The 19,097-nt window shown below is 59.5% G+C and overlaps 3 protein-coding genes across 12 annotated transcripts; 1 reads left to right on the top strand and 2 right to left on the bottom strand.

The window, feature by feature from the left end:
• Positions 1–78: 78 nt before the first annotated feature.
• TTLL6 (tubulin tyrosine ligase like 6) lies at positions 79–13,124 on the bottom strand. 10 transcript variants are annotated; one of them, XM_030015842.2, is made up of 14 exons: positions 13,009–13,124; positions 12,342–12,382; positions 10,958–11,076; positions 10,291–10,421; positions 8,798–8,954; positions 8,374–8,517; positions 7,175–7,260; positions 6,808–7,033; positions 6,083–6,267; positions 4,904–5,092; positions 4,249–4,432; positions 3,720–3,917; positions 1,762–2,116; positions 79–185 (listed from the first exon to the last, which is right to left on the bottom strand). In XM_030015842.2, exons 1-14 carry the CDS (start codon positions 13,122–13,124, stop codon positions 103–105), a joined length of 2,214 nt encoding a protein of 737 aa, XP_029871702.1. In that variant the 3' UTR covers positions 79–102. The 10 variants fall into 10 exon arrangements, with proteins under 10 accessions (XP_029871702.1, XP_029871697.1, XP_029871698.1 ...); XM_030015837.2 differs by lacking the exon at positions 79–185 and adding an exon at positions 515–1,068 and having other exon boundaries at positions 8,365–8,517; XM_030015838.2 differs by lacking the exon at positions 79–185 and adding an exon at positions 515–1,068.
• Positions 12,632–14,564, bottom strand: GDPGP1 (GDP-D-glucose phosphorylase 1). Its single transcript, XM_030015864.2, has one exon. The coding sequence runs from the start codon at positions 14,503–14,505 to the stop codon at positions 13,375–13,377; it is 1,131 nt and encodes a 376-aa protein (XP_029871724.1). The 5' UTR covers positions 14,506–14,564; the 3' UTR covers positions 12,632–13,374.
• A 28-nt stretch (positions 14,565–14,592) lies between these two features.
• Positions 14,593–17,781, top strand: CIB1 (calcium and integrin binding 1). The gene is made up of 7 exons (XM_030015867.2): positions 14,593–14,722; positions 14,804–14,838; positions 15,419–15,521; positions 15,922–16,075; positions 16,358–16,476; positions 16,557–16,645; positions 16,929–17,781. The coding sequence occupies exons 1-7, from the start codon at positions 14,672–14,674 to the stop codon at positions 16,948–16,950; spliced, it is 573 nt and encodes a 190-aa protein (XP_029871727.1). The 5' UTR covers positions 14,593–14,671; the 3' UTR covers positions 16,951–17,781.
• Positions 17,782–19,097: the final 1,316 nt, after the last annotated feature.

Genomic DNA, 19,097 nt, shown 5'->3' with positions numbered 1-19,097 from the left:
GCAGGAACCTGCGGGCACGGGCACGGTCAGCGGGGCGCGGGCACCGGGACCCGGCCCGGCCCGGCCCAGCCGCTCACCGCATCTGCTCCATCGCCTGCCAGGTCAGGGTGCGCTCGGGGGCTCCGCGCTTCCCGCCCAGCTCCCGCTGCAGCCGCCGCAGCCGCGCCGCCGCCCGCCGCCGCGCCCTGCGGGGGAGAGAGATGAGCGGCCCAGCCCCCGGCCCGGCCCCGGTCCTCGACTCCCGGTCCGGCCGCCCCGCACCTTTCGGCCTCCTCCAGCGCCCGGTCCGGCGGCTCCGGTTCCCCGGTCCACGCCGCCGCCGCCCGCCGCGGGGCCCTGGCGAGGAGCGCGGCCGTCCGCAACGCGCGCCGCAGCAGCGCCGCCATGGCCGGGAGCCGGGAACCAGGCGGGGCCGGCGGCGGGGCGGGCCGGGCTCGGCCCGGCGGGGGAGGCGCAGGAGCCCGGCGGGGGTCTCGGCCCCGCGCCGCGGGGGTGCCCGGCGCGGCCGCCCCGGGGGCCCCGGTGCCGGGCGGTTGGTCGGGGGGACGAGGGGCCCACGGTGGGCAGGCAGCGGGGCAGCCTCCCGGGGGGCTCGGCTGCTGCCGAGGAGGGTGCCAGCCCACGGCTTGGCAGCGGTAAAGCTGCCGTGCTGCCTGAGGGTGCGCAGCCGCTGGAGCCCGGCTGGGGCCCAGACTCCGGTCAGGGGGTGCAGACAACCGGCCCCGGGCCGGGACAACCCTCCCCGTCCAGCAGCCGTGGTTCTTCGGCGAGCACCCGCAGGGAGGAAGGCCGAGCGCGGGTGTCCCCTCTGCCACGTTACCTGTGCTTTTCACGCTGCGAGCGTGTGAGGCACCAGCACGGTGCGAGGCACGCGTGTGCTGCACGTGGGTGGCGGAGGAGATGGTTTGCTCCTGGACTGCAGCACAGCTGAAGGTGCCATCGGCTGTGGCATTCCCCGTGCTGGCTGGGGAACCCGGGTGAAGGTGCCATCGGCTGTGGCATTCCCTGTGCTGGCTGGGGACCCCGGGTGACAGCTGCCTGCGTGGAAGGACAGCCTGCCACCTTCACCTGGAAGAGCACAGGCAGATGTGGGGGGCAGGCAGACACCGGCAGCTCTGCGTGTCAGCAGCCTGCTGCCGCCCTCCGTGATGGTGCTGGGCCCTGCCCTTGCTCCTCCCTGCTCCTAAGGCTGCGAACAGCCTAAATCGATGGCGGGGGAGCCGGGGGGGGGTGGACAGGGCTGGGTGAAGGTGTGGGTGTAGTTCTGGAGGGGACATGGGCAGCAGGGAGCAGCATGGAGGGAGGGAGCGAGGCCTGGGGAGGGACTGGGGACCATGCTGCGTCACTGAGTGTCTCCACCATATATCCCACAGCTAATGTGCCCCTTTGGCTGTCCTGTCTGCTGCGCTTCTGACCCGACTCTCAAGTACTTCTGGGCTTCTCGTGCTCCCCCATCCCAGCATATCAACCCTTGGTCCTGGGAAACCACCCACTTTCTTCCTTGCCCTGGCAAATGGGACGCTACCAGCCTCAGGCAGAGACTTCCAGCGGTCACCAGTTCCCAGAGAAGAGTGTGGTGTCCCCTCCACAGGGTCTGAGCACCCCAGGGACTCTGAGTTCTATCCAGCCCACCCGTTCCTCCCACCCCAGCAAGGCCAGGAACATCCACAGCTCCCAAGTGTCTGCCCATGGCTCCGGCTCACTGACTTGAGCCTCCACGAGGCAGCCACTTGGAGCCAAAGGAAGGTAACGCATACTCACAGCCTTCAGCCTTGTTTCCAGTGCCAGGGAGCCACTGGCCTCCTGCCTGCAGCCTCTTGGGTTTGGTGCAGGGCTGGGTAACCGCTGCCATCCGTGCTGCCTGGCCCCGCAGCCAGCCTGTGTCCTGCGCCCGGAGGCCCCGCTTGTGGTAAGGGATGCTCTGGCCTCGAATGGAGAGGGTGCCTTTGGCAGCAGGATCCGAGCCTGGGCCGGCTGGCAGCTTGGCGTTGGCTCTGGCATTGTGTATGAACTGCCGTCCTGAAGATCGGACTGGACCTCCCAGGAGCGAGAGGGAGTTGCGCGTTGTTAAGCAGTGGGTCTCCTGGCCCCCAGGCACCTCCCAGAGAAACTGCTGCTGGAAGGAAAGAAAGCAGCTGCGGCTTAGCTCTGGAGGCCTTGGCAAGAGACAGGAAGGAAAAGTCTTCTCTAGTCATCTACGGTCGCTCACTAAAGCGTCACCCCACACTTTCTTCCCAGGCATGGCACAGTCACCATCCCAGACTCACATCATCTAAGGGGTCACGGCAGCTGCCTGCCTGATCTGCCTACAGCAGTGCTGAGACACTCATCCTCTGCCCATAACAGTGGGCTGAGCTGGAGCAGGGTTTGTGTAAAGACATGCCAGAGCAGGCTGGGAAGACTCAGCGATGAAGGATCTGACCCACTCCCAAATAATCCTTCACTGTTGAAAAAATTAGCGAGATTTTAGGCAGAGTTTGGGTTTCATGTTCTGTTCTGCTTTGGTAGAGGAAAAGGCAGCTGCCATTAGTTCTTACAGATCAAATCCCATCTTAGACTTCCTTTGTTAAATTAAATGGACTATTTCCAATTTCTCCTAAGGTACTAGAAGACTTCTAGGTCCTGAATAATTCCTACAGCTCTGGTGCCTTGACTTTGTCAGCATCCCCCTGAGGTGCGTCACCCTTCCAGCCAGGAGCAGGCCCCCTTTCTGGAAACAGATGGGGCACCACTGGAAGAGGCAATGGACCTTGCGCAGTTTTTCATGAATTGCAGGTCCAGAAGTAGCCCATCCCCAACACAGCAGGCGACAGCCACCCTCAGTGCTCCAGAACAGCCGTTGTCACCCAATGGAGCCCACAGATAACAGACTGCGGGCTTCCTCGTCTGGTTTTAGACCGGTAGCCTGGTTTGGGAATTGGCGTGGCAGCCAAGACTCAGTTTGAGACAACCGTGCAGATCTCCTTTAGGTCCCAACCCTGGCTCCCCTGGTGTAATTCTCTGTGAAGCCCAGCTTTCCTCAGCTGTGTGCCTTGAGACTGTCTGGGATGCAGCAGCAGCAGTGCTGAGGGTTTACACTGTAGCGTGCTCTGGCAGAGCAAGGATGACTCTGAAGGGGGAGCCCCAGACTGAGGGCTGAACCCTCTGGGGTTTTAGGCACATGCACTAACTGGTCACCTTCCCCATGTGGGGAATGGGGTAATGTAGAAGGCAAGATGTTTAGGGAGAGGCATTGTTTGCAGTGCAGAATTCACCTAGTGACTTTTTTTTTAGACAACCCCACACTTCCCTTCAGGCCCTCTTTGCTGTGTGCGCTCCTTTACCATGCTCCTAGCCTACCCAGGAATTCATTTTATTCAGCTAGGAGAATTGCACTACTGCCCTGAAGCAGCAGCTCACACTAAGCTGTGTGCTGGGGACAGCAGTGTCCAAAAGGCAGTATCGCTGTGGTCTGTTCTTTGGAATACTGGGGAGAGGGGTCTTCCGGGGAAGGGTGCTCAGGGGCTCTACACAGCTGACTGGCACAGCCCCAGTGCACCCACTGGAAAGGGACAAAGTAAATATATGAAAACCCACAGACCCAGATGCTACATTGGATCTCATTTAACTGAGCCACACCGGAGATGCTCAATGCCCATGGCTCATTCCTCAGGATCCTCCCGCGAATGACTTTCTCCTGTGTTGGCCTTGCAGGATGGATCTGGGCAATCTTCAGTTACCTGGTGCTTGGGGATAACAGTGCAGGATCTCTGGGTGTCAGCTGGTCTATCAGTTGTGGGGAGCAGCTGGGAGAGCTGATCTATGATGCCCAGGCCTCTGATAAGGTTCTCACGCTGCAGAAGAGCATTTACTCTTTTCTTCTCCTCATCTTCCACAATATCCTGGGGTTGCATAGAGTCGTACTGCATGCGCCGTAGCTTAGGAAGGAAACACCTGAGTTACAGCAAAGTTGAAGCTGTAGTAATGTGCAAGGGAGACAAAGCCACAGACTGCTCCGAGCCCTAAGGAGAATTACAGACTTTGAGGTGGAGTGGGACGAAGATCCTGGTGGGAGCCACAGCAGGGAGGGGACAACAGCGGTGCTTGCAAGTACCTCCCAGCACAAGCTGCCAACTCTCTGGACTTCATGAAGGGGAGTCCAACCTCATAGTCCTGTTCCTTGGGAGACACCCACAGCCCAGCACTGTTCCCAGAGCCATGTTATTGCCTTTGAGAGCCCCGTGAACAGCCACTGACAAAGCAAGGTACCTTTCTATCCCACGTCCTGGTGCTTCTATAAGTGAGGCGGGTCATAGGAGCTGTGGTTTTATTACGGATCTGGGATTTGTCCCCGGCTGACTCTCCATGCAGGTCTTCTTTCCTCTCTGTTTTCTTCTTCCTGGTAATGGCTTCCAACTTTTCTTTCTTCAGGCGAATTTCCTCCAGTTGCTGCCTGCCATACAACAGTAGCCTTAGTCACTGGTACGAGAAGAGCCATAATAGTAAAAGGCTATTATGAAGCCTTCAATCTGAGGACATTTTACTGCAGTCAGAAGTTCTGTAGGGAATAGACTATAATAGAATTGTGCCAAGAAATAGGCCAGGAGTGCTTTTAAAAGAGACTCTCACCACTGTGAGACATGCCCTTGAATTAGGCTGTGCCGGCCAGAAGGGTGGAGGACACTTGCGATACGGTGCTGCCAGAGTCCAAAAGTCAATGGAATATTGCATTTGCCTCTCAAGGCTACATGCGAAAGGAAGTTGCTTTGCTATGGTGACACAGCACATGCAGACTCCTTCCTTTCCACCTCTCACTAGCTTGCTTACATCTGTAAGCAGCAGAGTTGCTCCCAAGAAGGGATCATAAGCAAGCAGGCTCTATGCCACCCCTGTGAGGAGTGGGTTTTCCACAGGGGCAGTATACCTGGCACACTCCTCTCGTGCTTTGGATGACACTGTTTCCTGGAAGAGGGAGCCACTCTGCTTGAAAAACGGCTCATACTTCTCTGTTCCACATGCTGGATAAATGCGCCGGTAACCGCCCAGGTGTGAGTTCTCGTACTTTTCTGCCTGGGACAGCCAGGCAGCCTGGTTGCTCTCTAACTCCTCGCGTCTGCAAACCGGGAGAAAGCACAGGCAGGGAGGGAGCTGCCATAGGAGGTTCCAGGTGCTGTCCTGGCTGAGGGACAAGGGCCTAGCTAGCACCTTCCCCTGTCTTTCCCCGTTTGGGAGCCTGTTTCACATGGGTGCACTGCAAGGAACCAAGACAACCCACACTTCTTCATCTTCTCCGTGTAGAGTGCTGGTGAAGCATTTACAGATCTCTCCCCTGACGCCCAGGCTCACACCCTGCCCCTCAGCCTTTTCACCCAACTAACCTAGTTACAAGGGTAGTTCAGTTAAAATGGGCCTATTCAAGGCATATCTGCCACCCTGCATGCTGCTGGGAGCTTTCCTCACTAGCGGGGAGCTCGGAGCAGCCGAGGCTGCAGGGGCAGGCACAACACAGGGCTAACACACTCAGCGTCTCCAGCCCAGAGTGATCTCAGGTCTCCTAATTGAAATGGGAGCTGGAGGCAGTTCCTGCCTCACCCTGCAGGGCAGGAAAAGCCCGGGCAGCAGGCTAATCTAACATGGCCTCATGAAAGGACATGCAGACAGAGAAGGGGGGGAAACCCTCAGCCCTGGGAAAGGAACCCTGCTCTGGAGAAGGGCCCCGTGCCCCCGGGTGCTCTTGGTCCCTGAAGCAGTGCTGCTGTCCATCCTGCGAGCTTCACTGTGAGCCCACAGATGCTGGCACTGCCTGTCGGCACTGACAGACATGACAAGCAAGGTGCAGCTCAATGGGGATGACTCTACAGGGCCCAGAGCACCAGGCGTCTCAGATCTCCTAGCACCAAGAGACGAGCCCTGGCTCTTCCTTGCAGGATGCAGATGGCTTGGGAGAGCTCTTCCCAGAGGCGGTATAGTGCCACGGCCTCTGGGAGCTCTAATTTGGAGACAGCCAGCCTTGGTTTTATCCTGGTCTGCCATCTTTTCTTTATCCTGCTCTGCCCCATCCTTTCTCACTGGGGATGTGCAGCACTGTGGGGAAGAGCAATACCTGGATGCACGGAGAGTCTGATGGGCCTGGAGGAGCCGTTCCTTTGCCCGCTGTTTGTCTTCCTCCAGCACCTTCCTTTTGTTACAGGCATGCACATTTATCAGGTTGATGGTATCACAGAGAAGAGCATCCTTCACCTCACGGTCTAGGGGAGAGTCCGTGGTGAAGCTGGGAGAGTGGTTCACCTGCCAAAACAAGCAGCTAATCTAACCTGGCAAGTCCCAGCTCCCAGAAAGTGCTGCCAGCAGCCAGCTTGCTGGCCCCAGTCTGCTCCCCCGCACACTTTCCATGGATGTTCTTCCCTGTAATAGCAACAGAAAGCAGGAGGCTGCACGCAGAAGCTGGTTATGTCCTTCTGCAGTGTAATGCCCATCTGCACTACAGGTCATTCAAATCCCACACCCCGCAGGACTATAGGCATGGGGCAGCTATCATAAATTCAAGATGCTGTTACAGGTCAAGGAGTCCTAAGGTTCAGGAAACTCCCTGCTGTCAGAGAGGGTGTACAGGGAACAGGCTCTTAGATCCCGCTTAGCCTACAGCAGGTTGCTTGGCTACTTGTCTTCATAGCCTGTTCAATTTTGTGAACGAGGTGGCCCTTTTTAATCAAACGAGTTCTGTCCCTCCCACCACCCCTTGTTCTGGAGCACCCCCCAGACAAGCCAGCTCTTGGCTGTCTGCTGCTTCCAGAGTTGCTTCAACACAGCAGGAGACTCCTTCCTCACCTCTAGCAGCCAGGGCTTCAACTTTCTGTCTACCAAAATGTCAAAACCCAGTATCTCAAAGCAGGCACAGCCAGTCGTGTGGTTCGGAAAGCAGCTTTGGTAATTGTGCTTCACAACAGGGTGAGCTGAAATAAGAGTCTTTATAATAATATCTTCAATATCTTCCCAGAGTTTTGTTGTGTTGTAGCTGTTATCTGTCATCCAGGCATTCAGGGTGGACAGTTTCCTGTGTGGAGGACAGGAGATGGTAAGAGCTGACCTGTGATAGCATGTTTGCCCCAGGAAAGATGGAAGTAAACCAGTGTCCCAAGTGCAGCTTTCCTGCAGGATGTGCACAGGGCATTGGGGTACCTGGACAAGACAATACCTCTTACTGCCTGTCATGTCATCCTGGACGAAATTTTCATTACGTTTGTTGATAGCATAATTGGTCAAATGCATGCAGATATCATCCTGAGAGAGGAATGGCAAGAGACTTTCATTTACTCTTAACCACAGAGCATAAATAGAAACAGCCCCATTAGCACTAGTCTAGCCACCAACTTCGCCTGCTTCTGCCTCTTGTCTGCGGTGGTGACTTGCAGCAAGGAGTTAATCATGCTGGTGATTCCCTCTCTAGCCAGAAGTTAGAGCTAAAAGAGCTCTACCCTCTCTGCTCCTCTGCCCTTATCTCTGCGAGAGAGCACAGGAGTCAGCTCCACAAATGCCATTCCAACTGTGGCCTCACTGACAAACAAGGGTCTCCTCAGGACAGAAGCTGCAGCAAATTTCTGCAGATTCTTCCTTTTCTTTCACTCACCCAAAGCAAAAGACATCTCCAAGACAGGCACGTAGTGGAGTGAGAGAGGGCATATACATATGCAGCTCTGGGACAAGCAGGCAGATAACCAAAAGCCCGGGGTATCTCGGGGCAGCCCATGACTGTAGCACAGCAATCCAACACTACAGTCCATCCTCTATTGGGATTTTACAGGTTACATACCCCTGCTTGGAGGTGGGCATGGCCATACTCTGCACCTTCCCTTCCCAATTCCTTCCCCTCCCTGTCTCTCCTAGGCTGTTCCACTACCACCAGATAATCCCCAGGTCCCTCTTTTCTGCCTGAAGTGCAGGCAGACAAGGAATGGTGTGGACTTGAGAATGCTCATAAAGGCAAGAAGCAGTAGGAATGTTGCCCAGACACACCATGGGATCTCCATCCTTGCAGGTTTTCAACACGTGACTGGGTGAAACCCCCAAGAAACTGGATCTGAATTTATTGTTGACCCAGTTTTGAGTAGAAGGTTGGACTCAAGACCTTCCAAGGTTCCTTCCAAGCGAAACAATTCCATGATTCTGTGATAACAGCCCAAATGTGGGGCCTGGGAGCAGATCTACTTCAGGCACTCCTGAAATACCTCCTCCTCTGAGGAGGAGGTATAGAGGGAGAGAACAGGAAAGAAGAAAGCTGGGTCCCATGAAACCCACCAGTCCCTGCCTTTTTAAGGTCTGGGATGCCCCTAGGACGAATTAGGGACTAACACCTACAGATACTATGTGAGTTTTTTGGAAACTTTCCTTTTTTACCAGGTTTCTGCTGCTGGGATCGATGTACCTCATGGTGGCAAACCGGGCCAGACCCTCCTTGTAGACAAAAATCCTCAGCGGGTCACAAGATGTGACCAGCACATAGATACGCATGTCAAATTTAAAGCCATCAATGAGGAAAGGCTGTGAGAAAAAAGGCAGGAGCAAGCATGAGCAAACATTGCTAGGCGTGCTGCCGATTCCTTGAGGTTGGCTGCTCTATCTGCGTTGCTTCCTTGGCAGCTCAGCAGTCAGGAGAAAGGCAAGCTTTTGCCGTGCCTCTGCTGTGCTGCAGCCACCCCGGTGCCCCTGGCAGATCCAGGAAGACAAGGGACAAAGGGCAAAGGACACAAGGAGGATGTGGGATGCTGGAAGAGATGGAGGTTGCAATCCTCCACCTGTATTTCAAGACTGTCCCCATTACCTTAGAGATATACTGCTGACAGATCATGTGCTCTCCATGTTTGATCTCCTCTGGATTATGCGTTATGAAGATACCTCTCCCTTGGCAGCCACTGTCTGGCTTGCAGATGAATGTTCTGTTTTTCCTCGCACGTCTGTAGGCCTGGAAATCTCCATAGCTGTGCAAGGAAGGGGTAACTGTTACAAGCTGCAAAAAAACAGCCTCTCTTCTCTCTCATAACAGTTAGGTACTCAAACTATGGTGCTGTGGGCCAGTACAGACCAAACTTCTGCAGCAGAGGAATAGTACACCTATTCCTGATCTACATGAGTTACAAATTGGCCCTAGGTGGGCCCTAGCCCACCGTCTCTCTAGTGGGCACCACATTTAGGGGAAGAGAGAGGTGAACAGGACAAATCCCTGAAAACAGCACCAAGAGCACTCCGAGTCCAGGAAATGCAGCCTGGAAAAGAAAGATGAGAGAACTAGGTCTGTCTTCTCCAGAAATGGGAAGACTGGGAGCACACATGGCAATCACCTTCCTGCACAACACGCTATTAGCAAAATGCAGCAAACTGCAGTTCTCCAAGGCCAGTGCAAACAGGAGAAGTAGTAAGTGCTGATACTTCAGCAAAGATACTTTAGGTCAGATACTAAGAAAATCATTCTGACCATGAGGAAAGTTCAGCTACAGAACAGGTGACAGGAGCCCAACTTCGAGGTCTTCAGGAAACAGCAAGAATAAAATCTGTCTAAGAATGGGTATCTTGTCTCCTTGCAACCACTCAAACTGCAAGTGCTCTTTGGTCTCTTTCAGCTATGTTTCTATCATTGCTTGCCTGTATATGATCAGAGAAGCCAGGCCTTCTGCCCCAAATCTTGAGTAATTCGGTGATGGTTTACATCTAACTGTATATGTACTAGCATAGTGACCTGTGCTGTCCCACTACCCTCTGCCATCAGTGTGCTCCACTGCAGCGGACGGCAGAGATGCAGGGGGCTGTGAAGACAGGTGTCACAGTCGGTGGGGTAGAACTGCCTCATGCTCCAGTCCTGTGCCCTCCCTGGGTGAGCGACGAGCACTGACCCACCCAGTGGGGAAGGGAGCCTGCCACACTGCCCTGCAGTTGCCTTTCCCATTTGCCCTGAGCTGCCAAGAGGCCTTCCATCGAAACACCGATTTACACTTCCCACTCGCCTGCTGCCCTTTGGCTTTCCGGGTGGGTCCTTCTCCCCAGATTTAGCCCTTCGGCACGCGGTCTGTCCAGCAGCAAGCCACACAGCACAGGGGACACTATTCCACGGGCTAATTCAATCTAATTGCAATTAAAGATGTGTGAAACTAGAAACGTGTCTCAACACCCCATTCCATTCCAGGGAAGGTTATGAAGGCCCAGGCCAAGCGATGAGATCTCAGAGAGGTCCCCCATCCCTGCCCTGGCTGTCAAGCATAGTGGTTCCCACTTCCTAATTTCATAGTCCTGTTCTCAGCTGCATTAATGCGTATCACTCACTCAGCTGGCAGGCACCAAGTGCGGGGAAATATATTGTACTCCTTGGGGAAGAGCCTGAGCATGCGGTTAAGGTTGCGAGCCAACAAGTCCTTACGGCAGATCTCTATCATGCCTGGAAAATGGTTGATTTTCTGAAAGAGGTGCAGACAAAAAACAGAATCAGCAAAGGAACAGCAGGGATCCTCCTCGAGACCTGAGGAAAGCCCACGTATGGAGAAACTGGCCTGCAGAACAGGAAGCTGGGCCTGCAGTTGCCTTGAACGTCTGCTGAGGGATAAGATTACGCTACAGCTGCTTTATCTGAACTTCACCCATGTGATTTATCTGCTTGTTCCATCTCAGCCCTGAAGCTCTCCCTCCCTGGAATATCGCAGCTTCAGGGAGCCGTTTGTCATCAAGAACCATTTATTTCATGCTACATTAAAGGGGTTGGCAGCTTTCCAATTCACACTACTGCCAAAGCGTTGCCAATGGCACCGTATCAGAGACACAACAGAAGTAAAGGCTTGTGAACCTGCGCCCTCTGCCACTGATGCAGAGAAGGGGCACAGGTGCTAGCTGGGACACTGCTGTTTCCTTCTGCAACATGCTGGTCCACTAACAGCCCCCATCTCACCCTCCCTCCTGAGCTCTTCCGACTGGGCAGCCTTTGCATGGGAGTATTTACCTGAAACCGCTTCATTTCCATGACACGCTCCAGAGAGACTGAGTAGTCCGTCCAGTACACTGTCCATTCCTCATTCTCTCCTGCTTCTTTCAGCCCGCAGCATAGTGCTGCCCGCCGCACTGTACCAAAGCAAGCACACGACAAGGGGCCCGGCAGAGGATATGAGTACCAGGGGCTGTTAAATCCCCAAAGTAACCAGGACGGAGTGTGGAACAAAGATCTCCAGGCTGCAATTCTACTCTCAGAGATGCAAGGTATTGGCGGGACCCTTCAGGAGGTGTCAGAAACACAAGGTTTACCCAGCTAAACTCACCCCCAGCCTCTGGCTGCAAGTGTACTGGGAGCTATCAGCCCCGTAAGTCCACAGTCCCAGAGCACTTCCTGAACCACAGCAGGCTTGAATCCGCTGTGGGTCTGACGCCACACGGGCAGATACAAGTCTTCTGAGGGTACGAGTTTCATCTTCAAAATCAAGTTATTTGGCAGCAGAACACACAAGCTCTGGAGCAGAAGGTTGCTGCTGGGATGGTTTGTGTTAGTGCCAGTTCTGAGTTTGGCCTCTCACAGGGCTGGGGAGGTGATGAAGGTCAACACATGCTAGGCACCGTTGTGAAACGGCTCTGGTTCCTGTGGCGCCTGTGCTGCCACACCACCTCCTGCTGCGGGTGCCCATCCACCTCCTGTCACCAAACTGCCCAAGCACAGCCTTAGGCAAAATGCACAGCACCTGTCCCTCTGTATAAAAACTGTGTTCCTTGCACAGCTAACCAGGCTGTGACCTTCAACAATGCCAATGCGGTTGCACTGCTACGATAGTTGTTAGCAAATTGGCTAATAACATCCATCAACTGCTAGGAGTCTGTTCTTTTAAGATACAGCTTGTGGCAGCAAAGAAGAGCAAGACAGGAGAGAGGACCAGCTCCCTAGAGCATGTCACAGGAGATGGACAGCAAAGGGAGAGGTTCCGGGTACCAATCCTGCCTGTTCCATCACTGGCCTTATGTTAAACAGTTGAGAGCTCTCACGTCATTTCCCCAAGCACAGGTACCGATCTTGCATTGTAACTGCCCCTAACTAAACCCTTCTCGCCAATCTTAGCAGATGTTTGGCAAATGCAGATGTATGGGGAGGGTCAAGGGCTTGCACTGCTGTTGCACATTTTCTGTCTCTTTAAACCAGAGGGCACCTCAGTCCAAAGTGTGAGAAACTCTGTACTTTTCACAGGGGTCCAAGTCGCTTGCAACCACTAAATACCTAAACCAAAAGCAACTGTGCAGTGGAAATTCGGTAGCAGCACTCCTCCCTGGCTGAGCAGACACCCATAGAGCTTGCCATCTGTCGGTCGGCTGATCTGAAGGAACACCCTGCAGCATCTCGGACTTACCGCTCTCGTACTTGCAGCTGGTCAGATTGATGGAGGGAACACTGGAATTGAAAGAGAGGACAGAACAGCCGCTCAGTGAGGAACCGGGGCCCTGTCCCGGGCACGGGCGGGTGGGAGGGAGACAACCACCTTCCTGCACGCACACAGGCAACTTGCGCTCCACAGAGCTAACGGGCAGATCTGATCTGGAGCCAACACGAGCTCAGCAAGCTGCGAGGCAGCAGGGCAAAGAGGGGTCCTGAACACAGGGTCTTTCCTCGGACGTGTCACGCTTGGGATTATTGGGACAATTTAGGGGAAAGAGCGTTTATTTTCCGATTCAGAAGGTCCCCAGAAAGCCTCTCTGGGGCCGAGGACCAGAGGGCCCAGTTCAGCATTGCCCCTCGGCATCGGGCAGGGCCAGGCCCTCGCTCCCGCAGCCCCGGGGCCGCGTCCCGCCGGGCTCTGCCACCGCGCCCGGGAACGAACGCGAGTCCGCCGGTCTGTACGGCGGGGGGGAACAGGCGGGGCCCGGCGGCGGCACCGCCCCACGCTAACGGCAGAGGGGCGGACAGACGGGCGGACAGGCTCCCCGAGGTCCCGGCGGAACACGGGGACAACGGCCCGGGAGCGCGCGGGCGGGCCCTGCCGAGGGGGGGTGGGGCCGCCTCCCTGCCGCCGCACTCGCCTGCGCTTCCTCCGCCTCTTCCGCGGCTCGGGACCGGGGGGGCCGCTGGCGGCAGCGGGCAGGCCCGGGGAGGATCCCGGGGCCGGCCTCCCGCCGCCGCCGCCGCCCGCCTCCATCGCACCGGCTGCCAGGGTCGCCCCGTTCCCATGGCGACGGGGCCGCACTCGCCGGGCGGGGCCCGCGCGGGGGCGGGGCCCGCGCGGGGCCCCCCCACCGCCCCCTCCTCACCGGCCATAGCGCCGCCGCCGCCGCCAGCCAGAGCGGCCTCGCGCGCCTCCGCCGGGCCCGCCGCCGCGCAGCGCCTCCTGGCGGACGGCGCGGAGGCAGGCGCGCCGGTGCCGGTGCGGGGGGCGGCCCCGGCCCCGGTCAGCCCGCCAGGAGCCGCGCCAGGTCCTCGCCGAGACGCAGCAGCTGCGGCTCCGGCAGGAGGTGCTCGCGGATGGCGCGCAGGGCCTCGGCCTCGGTGATGTCCCGGAAGAGCGGCGCCGCCGGCAGCGGCAGGTACCCCGCCAGCTCGCAGAGCGCCACGTTGAAGGCCGCGCCCGCCTTGGCGCCGAAGCTGGGCCTGCGCGCCCACAGCAGCACCCGCAGCCCCCGCCTGGCCCCGGCCCCGGCCCCGGCCCCCGCCCCCGCCCCCTCCGGCGGGTCGCCGCGGGTGACGAAGACGTTGTAGGCCAGGCCGGTGTCTGTCAGGTGCTCCGCCGCCCGGCAGACGTCCCGCGCCAGCGCCTCCAGGCCGGCGGGGCCGGCGGCGTAGAAGAGGAAGGCGGGCGCCGGGACGTCCCGCAGCAGGCTGAGGCCGCGGGCCGGGCAGAGGGGCTGGGCGGGCGCCGACTCCACCAGCAGCGGCCGGCCCAGGTAGAAGGCGTGCAGGTGGAGGTGGTTGAGGGAGGCGCAGGCCCCCAGCCCGTTGAAGCCCAGGCGGAAGCCCGGGTGGGCGCTGAGCAGCGCCGCCTCCAGCCCCCCGCGGAGCAGCGGGGCGGTGAGGGCCTGCGGCAGCCCCCGGCCCGGCTCCGGCAGCAGCAGGACGTGGCCCCGCTCCAGCGGGCTGACGTTGATGGCCACCAGGAGGTGGTCGGGGGCCACGGCACCCCCATCCCCTCCCCCTCCTCCTTCTCCTTCGTCCGCCGCCCTGCGCAGGCGGAGCAGCACCTCGCCGGGCCGCATCCGTGTGAAGTTGAAGGCCCGGGGGTCGAAGGGCTGCCGGAGGCTGAGGACGGCCTGCGGCGGGCGGCGCTCGGTGCCGCGCTGGACGTTGAGCTGGGCCACCAGGCTCATGGGGCCGGGCAGGACGCGGGTGGGCAGCGGCCCCAGCCGGTACCGGAACAAGCCCCGCTCCATCCTGTCGCTCCAGCCCTCCAGCAGCGCCCGGTCGAAGCGGGAGGGCGCGGAGCCCGGCTCCCCGCCCCAGCCGGCTCCCTGCAGGACAAAGTCCTCCTCCCCGTAGACGAAGTCCTGGGGGCTGGGGTCGCCCGGCGCCTCGCTCGCCGCTGCCATGCCGGGAGCCGGTCGCTCCCGGGCTTCGCCGCGCTGCTGTCAGTCACCGCCCCGGGGCGGTGGGGGCGGGGCGGGGCGCAGGTAGGCGGGGCGGTCCCGCCCCGGGGCGGGGCGTTGCGTTGGGAGCGGCAGAGTGACGTGCGAGGCGGAAGCGGCGCGGGCCGCCATGGGGGGCTCGGCCAGCCTGCTGCCGCGGGAGACGCTGGGCGAGTACCAGGTGCGGGGGCACCGGGAATGGGGGACGGGACGGGAACGGGGGGTGCCCCGGCCCCAGGGCTGACCTGCGCTCTCCCCGCAGGAGCTGACGTTCCTGAGCAAGCAGGAGATCCTGCTGTAAGTGCTACCGGGGGGCGCGGGCACCCGGCCCTGACTGCTGGGGCGGGAGTGCTGGCCCCGGGCCCCCCATACCTCCTGGGCCAGCCCGCTCCCCTCGGCCCCCATGAGGGAATTCGCCTCGGCCGTGGGGGCGCGGAGGGCCCCGGCCCCGCCGCGGGGACTTCCGTTCCCCTCGACGCCAGGCAGGAGACCGGAGGGGCCGCAACCGGAGCCTGGCCCTCGCCCACCGGCGGGGCTTCGGGGGGGCGGCCGAAGGTCTGCGGGTGCTGCGGGGCCGGCCCGGCGGCGGCTCTCTCCCCCTCGGAAGTGCCAGCCGTCCGGGCAGGCAGGCAGCAGGGCCGGCTCCTTTCCCCTCGCTGCCGGTCCTCGGGGTCCCGGGACCAGGTGGGAGGGGAGACACTGCCGTGGCGGGACCCCCCCCCGGGCCGGCTCTGTGCACAGCTGGCAGGGAGCTGTGGGAAACGGGCCGTCTGCCTCGGTGCAGCGCTGGGCAGAGCTGCCTGCACTGCCCGTGCCCAGAGGGCTGCCTCCTGCGCCCCTCATGCCACAGAGCGTCTCTTGTTCTTGCCTCTTCAAGTGCCTACAAGAGGTTCAGTGAACTGCTGCCAAAGGAGGAGAGGGAGAATGCCTGCTCCGCACGGGTTCCCAAGAGCCAGATCCTGACGTTGCCAGAGCTGCGGGTAGGGTGCCTGGCAGCCAGCGGGACTTGCTGCTGCTCCCTGGGTCCGGACATGTTTGGGCAGGGCCATGTTTACCCGCCGTGGTGCCGGTGCTCTGCCCTCGACATGCTGCTCCAACAGTCACCTGGGGAAGCTGTTCACTTACCGCACGTCAGCTGTGCCAACAAACAGCTTCCTCATCCCCGCCCCACCACGGAGGAGCCCGGAGATCCCTGCTGCGTGGGGCTGCTGTCCTGGGGAGGCACAGGACCGGCACAGTCGTGCTGTGCGCAACAGACCAGCGGCAGAGTGGGGTACCCACTCGTCCACAGGGTTGGCACCAGCCTGTGGCCAGTCTCTACTCTGAGGGAGACAGCCTGGCACTGCCCAGCCCTGCCCTGAGCCATTCCTGTGTTGGCAGGCAAACCCCTTCCAGCACCGGATCTGCCGGGTGTTCTCCACCTCAGATGACAGGGATGACAGCATGTCCTTTGAAGACTTCCTCGATATGCTGAGTGTCTTCAGCGACTCTGCTACCTCAGACATCAAATCCTACTATGCCTTCCGCATCTTTGGTAAGGCTGGGGGTGGATGCTGTGTTTGGGGGTCCCTGCACCTCAAGGTGGGGGGCAGGGATGAATCCATGTTCAGGAGGGCTGGCAGTGCCCTTGGAGCACCTACAGGGATGGCAGCTTTTGGGAACTGCTGGTTTGGTGCAATAGTGTGCACCGAGAAGTGTGGCATGGAGCCTGCCGTGTCCTGAGGTCACCCAGGCCCTCTCCTCTCCGAGCATTGGTGCTTGTGACTCTCTGGGGTCAGTGCAGTCCTGCCGAAACATAACTTTCCTCTCTCCACAGACTTTGATGATGATGGGACTCTGGACAGAAAGGACCTGGAGAAACTGGTGAACTGTCTGACAGGGCAAGGCGAGGAGTCCCGGCTGAGCAACAGAGAGATGGAACAGCTCATCCAAAACGTGAGGACTGTCAGGCAGGGCACAGGCTGCTGCACAGTCCTGGCCACACAGCTCACCACTCGCCTTTCCCTCCCCTTCAGATCCTGGAGGAGTCCGACATCGACAAGGATGGCACCATCAACCTCGCCGAGTTCCAGCACATTGTCTCCCGCTCCCCGGACTTTGCCAGGTACGGTGGTCTCCAGTGGCGCAGCTTGTCCTGGGGGGCCTGTCTGGGGGGTTCGCCCGCCCCGATCGCTGTGCTGGCATTGGGGCAGAGCTCTCCGTGGCAGTAAAGCAAGGCTACCCTGTACGAGGTCTCCCGTAACAGCAGAGGGAACTGGATTCCGTGCTAGCTCTGCAGAGAGGTTCTCGTGCACAGGGTAATGCTGCGTCCCTGTAGCACTGGGCGCTTGCAAACTGCTTGCGTGTGACCCAGTGAGAAGGTGCAGAACCTGCCATGTCTTTTGCAGCTCCTTCAAGATTGTCCTGTGAGAGCCCTGCAGGTCTCCAGCAGAACGGCTCCTCCGGCTGTTGCAGCTCTTCGTGGTCGCAGACATTTCTTCTTTTAGCGAGCAGCAGAGGCCCCCGCTCCTCGCCAGCCTGGCAGTGCCACACAGTGCCTTAGGCAGAACACCCTCCTGCTCCCCATTCATGCCTGACAGGCGAGATGGCAGATGTCTCTGCAGCCTGCAGCGGTGGGGCCCTGGGAAGCTGCCTTGCTTGCAGCCACTCTGCTCTCCCAGGATCGGATTTTAACTTATGCAAACCAAGGGCAGCTCTGTGGGTGGGGGGAAGTGCACAGAGGTGGTCCTGGCTGGGGGCCACACTGCACCAAGCACAGCTCCTCTCTGCCCTCAGTACCAATTCGTGCCTTCCACTAGCAGGCAGGGAGCTGCCTCCCCCCGCCAAGTCCCTGCCTGGCTCTCCTGTCTTCCCTGGGGGCCTCCCTGCTGCAACGTGGATCCATTTCTCTAAGCAATAACCCAATGTGGATCCATTTCTCTAAGCAATAACTCAAACGTGGATCCGTTTCTCTAAGCAATAACCCAAGTGGCACTGTAGATGTGCCATCCTGGCAGCAGAGCTGTCCTGCCACAGCTGCACAAGACGCCTTCCTCCCCTGACCAGCGCAGCACAGCCCTGCGGGCAGCCAGGCTCACCCCGCACTGCCTCGGCACTGACCACGCTTGGGGCCTGCTCTCTTTTTCCTCCTCTTTTCCTCTCTGCCCCCTCCTCTGGCTCAGGCTCAGCAGCTGCTCTGCCTCCATTGGCCTCTCCCTCCCTCTGCTCCGGCAAGGACACAAATAAAGGGCTCTGGTTTCACCCTGTGCTCTGTGCCGCCTTTGTCTTGCTGTGGGGACGGCGGAGGGGGCTGCTCCGGCAGTGCTGCGGGACCCGTGCCATGAGGGGTGCTGGGGACACAGCCTCCTGCCAGGCCCCTCTGCCTGCACGCCAGCCACAGCTCCAGGGGACGGGTCCCATGTCCTGCTCTGCTCGGTGACAGCCCTTTCCGTGGGCTGCCTCCCTCCTCCAAAACCGGGGATTGTTCTCAGCAGCACAAAGAGCTCAGCTCTCGAGCAAGAGCCACAAAGGGAAATCCAGGGCAGGCGAGCAGCTACCTTTGCTGCGGGCAGCGCCAGAGCCCTTTGTGTCTGTTCATCCATCAGGCTTTGGCCTGGCCCGCTGCCAGCCACAGGCAACGGCCCTGTCTGCGCTTTGCAGCGAGCCCCTGGCCAGCCCGACCACCCCAGCAGCGCTCCCACCACGCAGGCAAGCCTCCTCGCCGGAGCCGCTCTGCAAGACGATGTCTGGGCTGCAGCACCATATGCCGGGTGGGGCCAGCATGGTGCCTGGGGTCCGGCTCGCCCCGCGGGAGCACCGGGGTGGAGCGGCTGATGGCTGTCTCGGGGTGCCGGCGCGGCTGTTTCTCACGTACTGGCTCCTTGCTCCCGGCGGTGCTGGCCCTTCCAGCTTGGTGCCCCACGGTGCTGATGGTATCTGCCCGCCACGGCCTGTGCCCCTGCAGCCCCGGGGGCCGTGTCTGCTGGCACAGCACCAGCCAACGCCTCCGGTGGCTTTTTTGATGTCCCAGAACAGGCTGGGCAGGAAGTTTGGTGCGCTGGTCCAGCCGGGAGCGAGGTAGTGCTGGTCCCTGGGGGAAAGCCTGCCCCTACACGCCAGCTTGGTGTGGAGCTCACCGCTTCCCCCAGTCCCGTGCTCGTGCTGCTGGCGCTTCCCAGGCACAAAGGTGCATGAGGACTCACGAGCAGTGCCGTAGCGTGGGTCCTGGTCCTGGCTGTCAGCTGTCATGGAGTTGGGTCCTGCTGGCAAAGTGGCTGGGGTCTGCCTGCAGCTGTGCAGGATGGGGATGCAGAGCTGCCTGCGCCCTGGGCTGGCAGTGGGGTCCCATGCGCAGCACAACACCATGGACCCAGGGAAAGCGGCCTGCCACAGCCCCAGGCACTCACTTTTCTTCCTCCCGGTCACCTCTGCCTTGCTCCACGTCTTGTGGTGCTGGGACGGCATCTCCCCATTGCTCTGCAGCCTCCCTGCCTCCACCACTGTGGGGGCCACTCTGCTCTGCCCCCACCAGACTGCCCACCGCAGCATGCACCTCCATGCACAGCCCCAAAACAGCT

This window comes from Aquila chrysaetos, chromosome 5, assembly GCF_900496995.4.
Source record: "Aquila chrysaetos chrysaetos chromosome 5, bAquChr1.4, whole genome shotgun sequence".
NCBI lineage: Eukaryota > Metazoa > Chordata > Aves > Accipitriformes > Accipitridae > Aquila > Aquila chrysaetos.
This window is presented reverse-complemented; position numbering and strand designations above follow the sequence as displayed.